Source organism: Gossypium raimondii, chromosome 12 (assembly GCF_025698545.1).
Source record: "Gossypium raimondii isolate GPD5lz chromosome 12, ASM2569854v1, whole genome shotgun sequence".
Taxonomy (NCBI): domain Eukaryota; kingdom Viridiplantae; phylum Streptophyta; class Magnoliopsida; order Malvales; family Malvaceae; genus Gossypium; species Gossypium raimondii.
Genome location: NC_068576.1, coordinates 51,096,497 through 51,105,739, shown reverse-complemented (window position 1 = coordinate 51,105,739; position 9,243 = coordinate 51,096,497). Strand labels below are relative to the sequence as shown.

Here is a 9,243-nt window from a genome sequence, read left to right as displayed (position 1 = left end):
GGTGACTAAAATGAAAATGGTTGTTAATCGCAGTGCCCAATTTGCAATTTTTTATTTCCAGTGCTCAAAATAAAAATTTATGAAAGTTGAGTTACCAACGGTTTATTCTACCCTTTTTTATCAAATTATCGAGTTATTTTATTGTTTTCAAGAGTTATTGCACAATCTGTTTTACAATAACTTATTGGGGTGAAGTGATGATGAAATGATCATACTCTGACCTTAACACCCTTGGATATTAAAGTTAGTGTGAATATTTTTCAAGATTCTCTCAAAATCTTATACTTAGTTGTTCAGAATTTGGTTTGACATAGTGTGACCTTGTCACCCATATGTCGAGATTAGACTTTTTTTTAAAAAACTAACATCAATACTTACGAGTGTTGTCAAAGTCATACTATTTAAACTTGACTGTTTACTTTCCCTTAAAAATTAGTTTTGCAAAACTCAAAAAACAAAAATACTCTTAAAATCTACAAACCTAAATCATCACGATTAATTTCAAATTTTACTAAAAGTCATTTATCATGTACATTTTTCTAACATTTTTTTGTTATTAGTGTTATGAAAGTTGTCATGAGTATTTTATCTAATATGAAGTTATTATTGTATTTACCATTGTAGATATTAAATTTGTAAGTGTTTATTCATAACGTTATGTTGTTATTATTATTGTAACCAACAGTTGAATATGTTAAACACATGTTATAAAGAAGTTATTGTATTGCTTTTGCTTGCCATTGTAGTAAAGTAGTGTTAATTTTATTGAAAATTGTCGTTATTAAGATTTGTTGAAATTGTTAGCATTATTTATAATATTATAAATTTAATATTTGACTGTCTCAATTGAAAAATAACGGATTAATATATAACACAAATATATTTGAAAGGATATATTATTTCGACTTAGGATGAGCCATATTTCAATCGAAACTCTTTGTAACATGATGTTAATGAATGATGTTACATTAGAAAATATGAAAAGAAAGATTCTTAAAAAATCTAAGTTGGAGGTACTAAGTGGATATCCAACTTAAAATGTAGAATTTCAAAGTCTAGCAAAAAAGATGTAAGTATTATGCATTGAATCTCAATGATAATGAAGATGTTGAGATGATTATGTTTGGACCATAAGAAATTGGCAATATTATAATGTAACTCAAAGATATTCCTAATAGTGGTTATAGAATATCGAATTATGCAAATGCATTGATTATCTCAGTGTCAACATATCATCTGAAGATTCTCTCAATCAGTACATTTTTCGAGTTTAATACCAGAAGTCTACTATGCATAATATTCATGAGTTGCATAAAAAGAAAATGGCTATATCATAATTGGGAGAAGTTGACCAATTAGAGCTTATCATTTGGCAATGTGTGTATCTTTTGTATAAAAAGATAAACCAAACTGTTTTCATTTGAGGTGATCTTAGCACCATAACATCACCATTAATTTCACTAAAGTTGAAATCGAAGCCCAAGCTCAATTTGAAGTCAATATTAAAGTCAAATATGACAATGATATTGAGCTGAAAGGCAATCAAACAGTTATTGTCCTAATGAGTCGCAATCTTCTTATACATCAATCGATAAATTATTACTAAACCTGAATCTCTCAACATTAGTGAGAACGAACTTTACAAATATGTTTATGAAATGTTTGATTTGAATTTTTCTTTAATTGGAGACAATGATAAGCTCCGAATCAATGAACTTTTTTCATCGAAAATGGTTACAATTGGAAGAATCGAAGAATGCAACATTAGAGAGTCAATGGATTACAAAAGTCTTGGAATGTAATGAGACCATTTATATTGCTAATGTATTAAATTTGGCAACAGTTGTAGTTAAAAGATCTGAGCAGCTTATATACATGAAAAACATAGGTAAGAAATTTGTAGATATACCAACTCGTATGCATATACTATTGCAAGGGAATTACAAGTTTATTCAAAGTAGGACTTAAATTTAATATATGATTCTATTATTAGGTTGGTTAAAGCAAATTTTATTATATCCATTTTAATTTGATGGTCGATATTCAAATACATATCAATTTTTCATATCATATATGAAAGCATGGAAGGAGGAAAAAAAAAGGCAATGCAAAGAATATGATAAATCATACAATGGTTTGTTTAGTTGGATAAACTATAGTTTAGGAATAAACCCTCGATACAATTTTTTAAATGAAGACAGTTCTTGTATGTCGATCCTCATTTAGCTTATAGGATGCACATATGCATTGGCGGATACAGAGGGTGAGGTGGGGGTCACTACCTGCTAGTTTTTTAGAAATTTACATAGCACCCCTTTTAAGATGAACTTTATTATATTAAACCCTATAAAAATTTAAATTCCGCCCTCATCTGGAAAAAAAAAAACTCCAACCCCTTTTAAAGTTTAATGTATATATTTATCTCTTATAAAATAACTTCTTTTAAAAGTTTTAAATTTTAAAGTTTTCAAAGGAAGCTACAATAAAAAATATATCATTTTAATATATATATATATATATATATATATTTAACAACTAAAGAAAAAACTTTTACCCATCAAACTGGAAAAAAACCCAGCTTAGAACAAATTAAAAAAAATAGTGGAAGAAAGTAATTAACAAATTATAGGAGAAAGAAGAAGATATTATGACCGAAGAAGAAGAAGAACAAGAAAAAATTTCAAGGTATTCTTTAAATATTTTGACTTGCTTTCTTTATTTCTTTTATAATTCTATACTTCTATATTATTGATGACTTCTGACACGAAAGAAAGGGATTACAATTTAAAACGTCCAATTTGTTCAAATAGGTGAGTAATTTCTCTATTTTTTATTTTTTATTTTTGTATTTTAGATCATATGATTTTTATATGCAAAATTATATTTTAATTTTGGTTTCTTTTTTCACATATGGTAAAAGATCTTACTAGTTTTTGGATTTTGATATGTTGGTATTACTTGTTAGAAATTGGAAGCACAATGCAATTATCAATGTTAAAAGGTTAAACTTTAATTTTATTCATATTTCAAATCATAAATATATATATATATATATACTTTAATTATTGAATAATTATACATGAAAAATAATAGTAAAAAAATATGTAGTCGGCAATGCTAATATAAGTTTGTCCCCATTAAGTCGTATTTCTGAATTCACCATTATACATATGTATGTTGGTCCCTATTTTGACTCTTGTAATGGGAATCACAATAGGGGTACTGGTAATTGTATGGTTAGAAAGAGAAATATCTGTAGGAATACAACAACATATTGGGCTTGAATACGTCGGTCCTTTGGGAATTCTTCAAGCGCTAGCAGATGGAACAAAACTACTTTTCAAATAGAATATTCTTCCATCTAGAGGTGGTGCTCGTTTATTTAGTATTGGACTACCATTAACTCTATGTGTTTTATTAAGATCCCTACATGCGATTCGTTGAAATAAAAACTTTTATTTTGATACAATATCTAGAACTACCTATAACCCCTCTCAATCTATAAATAGAAGGATAATGCGCTTCAATGCACTCGAACATACATCTTCCTGCATTGGTAACAAAATTCATACCAATCGAACTAAGACTCAATCAACCTGATAAATTTTATTTTAAATTGATAAAATTTTCACATAAAACAAATTAATTGTATGTGTCAATCAAATTCTGTTGAATTATTTCTTTGTAAAATTAACCCAAATATGAAGAAAAAAAATCATGAAACAATAAGAATTCAAAAGCACACCTGGCTTCTGCTGCAGTTGGCTTCTTGTTATTAGTTCTCACCGGATTGCTTATACAATATATACATGATTGATTGATTGATTTGTTTTGTTTAAAATCAAAGTTAACTCTTATGAGTAAGTGTTGAGTGTAAATATATGTTTGAACTTTGAAGATGATATTGTTAAAAGTGTTAACCACAAATCTTAAATATGAATTGTAAAGCAGATATGAAAAATAACTAAAAAAAGCTACCTCAACTCAAAATACATACCGTCACTCTGAATTGAGACTTCAAAAAGTTTAATTATACTCTCAAGTACTTATATTCTTTGAGATTTTAAAATTTAATCTATTAACTTTTATTTTTGAAAATTTTGTTCTCTATTACCTAATTTAAAAATAGAAGCAAATTAACAACATTGCTAATGAATTAACAAAATTTAATTGATAGTAAATAAGTAGATTTAATAAAATTTCAATTGGGAATTAAATTTCAATTACTAAAATTCCTGAGGACAAAATTAGACCCTCCAAAAATTGCAATTCTATCTTGTATATATTGTTTATCATGTGAGGCATTAATTAATTGTGTGCATATGCCTTGAGGCCTTGATCAACTGGATTGGTGGTTTTCATGACGGCGGCTGCTCCAAGCAAGGCGAAGATTGCAACCAGGCTTAAAAGTCCAGCGCTTATGTACACTGCGCCTCTAACAACGTAGCATTCCCCGTCCAACCATCCTTCTCCGTAGGGCTGCCTTCTATTCATACTCATGGCTGCACTCATTAGAATCACTGCACCTCCAAAGCTCACCCTGCAACTTTTATTATTTTTAGACCAAGTGAATACCACTATGTTTTTAATATATACTTTTCTTCCTATTTAGGTGTTGAATTTGAGGGTAGATTATGAAACCGAGACATTTCCAGCTGTCCATATATATTCAGTTATGCGCTTTCCCAACTAGTAGGTCTCTTCATCCTCAATCTCTCTCTTTAAAAAACCAAATCCAAATTACACTCATTAGCCCAGAAATTCTAGAAAACCAGTGTTTTTAGCTTTGGGATTAATTGTACCGTTTGATAAAGTTGAATCATGAAGGTAAATGATAGTACGGTTGGTTGGGTCCAGACAATAAAATAGTTGTAATTCTAGCAGCCAGCAATAGACATGCAATGCAAGAGATGGATGATGACCTACCAGGAAAATGCTGTAAGAAATAGAACCGGTTTCTTGGCCTTTCTGTTTCTGACCTTCCCTCTGGAGCTCCACCAGTAATTTGCACACACTACTACGCTCCCTATGATTTGAGCAATTGAGAGACAGATTAGTGCGGCAACTACTATTCCAAAGACATGACTTGTAGGTAAATGACATAGGTTTCCATCCAACTTGACATCTTTCGCCTTGTACAAAACCAACAAAATCGTTTTAGACTCACAAACTAAATAATTAGTTAATTGCAATGAATATATGTATATAAACTACCTTGGTTCTCTTAGCCTCTGCAACAAGACACAAAGCAAAGGAGACAAGGCCAAGGGAGGCAATGACAAAGAAGATTAAGACGCAACCAACTGGAGCTATTTTTGCCATGGCAGCTGGTGGCCACTTGATATTTTTTTGTTGGAGGTAAGAAGAAGAAGAGGTGTTGGGCGGCCTATGTTCATGCATGCCTTGCTTTTCTTCCAAACAATTCATTCATTGCTTGGAAGGAGAGAGATACCATGTTTCCTTTCCAACCCAATTGTTTTTTTATTGTGTAGTTAGTTTTAGATTATTACAATTTAAACAGGGAGCCATCGCTTGCATTTGACCTTCTTCTTTTTCGACGTGGTCAACAACCGCTGAAGTGAACTGAAGGTGAGGGGTAAGTTTCCGGTCTACTCTATTTTCTTGTATTACTAGAGCAGAACTATTATGATAATCAACAAAAAAAAATCCACTTTCATGTGCTGAGAAAATATTAGCAAATCAAAATAATAAATCTTAATTTCTATTTTAATATAAATTTTAATTAGTCGATTGAGTTTTAATTCGATTGACATAAATATTGTTATTAATGCAATAAAACGTGAGTTTGACCGCGCTGAAACGTATTATCTTTCTATTTTTTATTAATATTAAAAATTTAGAAATCAAAGGAAGCACATAATAATTCTATAAGAGAAAATCTTATTTTATTTTAGATAATTATTTAATATATAGACAGTTAACTTCACAAAGGGATTAAAAAATCAACAAATATTCTTAATTATTTAAAATATGTACATATGAACCACCTTTTAACTAGCTTATGTAATTAAAAACTTTAGTAATACTTGGAATCTGCGACAAAAGGTCCTACAGTTCTACTTCCCCTGTTTCCCTTTCCCCCCTTTGGTCCACCACCGATAGGTTTGGATGAATCCCCATTCCGCAGGTACCCATCTAATGGAGCTGAACTGAAGTGAACATATTTGTGTATTGAAGTTTCATAATGACCCGGCTCCTTGAGATTCCTTGCTTTGCATTTAATGCCCTTCCCTTTACAGCAATGAGTTCCAGTCTCTTCAGCTTCAGCTGCTACCAGTATTCTTAAGTAGAAAATTACCAAGTCCACCACCCAGGACTCTCTCTTTCAACTACCCTTCTTTAATTAATTAAACAAGATGATTTAAGTTAAGTATATATATATCCTATGTTAATAATTTGTTTCATTAATTTACTATATAGATAGACAGGAAACATTGGGTGGGCAAATATTGCGAACGCATATATGCACCTATTAGGTTTTGCGTGGGAAATGGAGAAGCCTTAAGTGTTGGCAAATGGCACGGCAAGCTAAGCTAAACTATGTATCATTTTATTTTTAGAACTTTTTTTATTTGGGTTTAACGTGATAAAGTGACCGTCTACCATTCCTTGATTAACAATTTCCCTAGATAAGAAGTCTTATAACGTGATAGAGTGGGTTTAGTCTTATAAATACATGTATATTGAAAAACAGAGGAGAAAAAGGCTTTGAAAGTAGGAAAAGAAGATACCAAAACCTTCCCCACCACTTAGAGATAATTAACAATTCTATACCTTACCAATCTTGAGAAGCCTAAAAACCTAAAGATGAATCACATGAACCTCCTTGGAGCCCTAGATAAGAAGTCTCCCATAAAAACCAAAACCAGCAAACTGTTAAATCCTCCAATCCGAATGTTGTTATCGATCCCAACCCAATGCCCTCAAACTCAAAGCTACCATCATCGCGATCGGCTAGGGATGGACGGAGGAATGCATTGGTGTGGTGTGGTGTCATCATCTGCACACTCCTCACCTTAGCAGTCATCATCGCCGGCATAGTTATATTCGTAGGCTATTTGGTTATGCATCCCAGGGTGCCTTACGTTAGCGTCATAAACGCTCAGCTCGACCGGATTCAGATCGATCACTTTAACGGTTTTCTTGAAATACAGGTTACTATAATAATTAGAGCTCGGAATGGGAACCGATTGGCACATGCCACCTTCCTACATTCTAATTACACGCTTAGCTTCGAAGGAGAAGACATAGCCCAGTTGGTAGCACCAGCTTTTGAGGTAAATAAGAACAGTTCGGTTGATTTTAACTATGAAGTGCAGTCATCACCCATACCCTTGGGTCCAGAACAAGCAGACCAAGTGGAGGCCGGTTTTAATAAAGATTTGATTACGTTCGTCTTGAAGGGAGGCGCCCGGGTGAGATGGAAAGTTGGGCGGCTTGGGCCGCTGGAGTTCTCGTGTCATCTCGATTGTCGGTTGCATTTCCATGCCTCCAATCTATCCTACGTTCCTTCAAGCTGTACTTCCAAGGCCAAATGATTTCTCCATATTTTTTTTTTGGGTGGGTAATTTGTATGCTGTATGGCTGTACTCTGTAAATGCATTTGCATCAATAGAAGGCAGCAGCAGCTCAGCCTCTCCCGGCCCTAACTCAGTTCAGTTACCTCTATTCCTTCCATCATTATGCTTCATCAGTTGGTGTTCATGAAACACGAAACGAGGCTTCCTTTTCCTTAAAACTAATTTCACAAAATGTTATTTGAAGGTTATTGAAACTATTATAATTAACTTTATTATATATCACAAATTCTTTAAGGTTGTTTGTGCTTTCTATTAATTCAATTTTTATTTGAAAATGTATTTATAACTACAATGATTCCACTTTATAGTTGTTAAAAAAACAATTCTATTTAATTTTATTTGTCTTATTCTAAAAAATATTAAAATATTAAGTATATATTGAATTCCAAACTTAATTGGGGAACAAAGTTAATGTCACTTAAAATTTCAACATCATGGGCAAGGGAAAGTGGAAATGTCCCTAACTCTGTTCTAAGGCTGATCACCTTATTGGTTCAATAATAAATTTGTATAGATTGATATACTAAAATTTAAGATTTGATATGTTTTGCAAATCATTTCTACTTCCTTATTATATAATTGTGAGAGTTAAAAAAACTGAACCTAAAAGTGTCCAAACGCATAGCTGAGAGAGTTAGAAAAATTGAGCTTAACTGAGCCCATTAAAATTCATCCATGCTTTGGAAAAAAGCTGGCAGGTGATGTTAATGAATGCCCTCATTGCTAGCCCACTCCACATCTGTGTTCATCAATATAATGGAGAAATGAATTTGGCTTATTTGATTTATTTTAGGTGGAATTGGGGAGTCAATTATGTTGAGAATTAATTCAAAGTAGTAGTGGGTTGTTTAGTTGACCAAGTATCTTGGTAGAATCTTTGTTAGTTCCAGATTTTCAGTTTAATTGAATAAATTGTTAGTTATTTTTGTGTTAAGATAGTTTCTTTGTAAGCCTATAAATATAGGCATTTATGCTTTGTTTTTAATTAATTCAGTGTTCATCAATAATAGAATAACTTTGATGCATATTGTAACTGTCTTTTTCACGTTTCCATCTTCAACAAATTTGGCATCGGAGCAAGGCTTGATCTTTTAGGCAATTGAGTGAAAGTTAGGTTTGGCTCCACTGGGTATTTGAGAGAAACACCTTTTTGGGTCTTTGGGAAACACGAGAGAAGAGAGTGTGTGTTCTTGGAATGGCATCAGCTGGTTTTTCTTCCTCTCAACCACTCATACCCATTTTCAGTGGTGAGAAATATGAGTGATGGAGCATCAAGGTGAAGATATTGCTTAGATCACAAGAGCTATGGGACTTGGTCGAGTACGGGTTCGCTGACATACTTGAACCTGATGAAGAAGAAGAAAAGAGATTGAAAGAAACCAAGAAAAACGATGCTAAGGCATTGTTCATTATCCAGCAAGCGGTTCATGACTCTATTTTCTCACGAATTGCTGCAGCATCCACATCGAATGAAGCATGGTCAATTTTGCAGAAAGAGTATTAAGGTGATTCAAAGGTTATAGTGGTGAAATTACAATCACTACGATGTGATTTTGAAACCTTGATGATGAAGAATGGTGAATCAATTGCTGATTTTTTTTCATGAACAAGGACAATAGTCGGCCAATTGCGCTCTTACGAC

At 32.3% G+C, this 9,243-nt stretch overlaps 1 protein-coding gene across 1 annotated transcript; it reads right to left on the bottom strand.

Annotated features, from left to right (window-relative positions):
* Positions 1-4,149: 4,149 nt before the first annotated feature.
* LOC105764923 (protein MODIFYING WALL LIGNIN-1) lies at positions 4,150-5,783 on the bottom strand. Its single transcript, XM_012583736.2, has 3 exons — positions 5,215-5,783; positions 4,927-5,132; positions 4,150-4,540 (listed from the first exon to the last, which is right to left on the bottom strand). Exons 1-3 carry the CDS (start codon positions 5,425-5,427, stop codon positions 4,309-4,311), a joined length of 651 nt encoding a protein of 216 aa, XP_012439190.1. The 5' UTR covers positions 5,428-5,783; the 3' UTR covers positions 4,150-4,308.
* Positions 5,784-9,243: the final 3,460 nt, after the last annotated feature.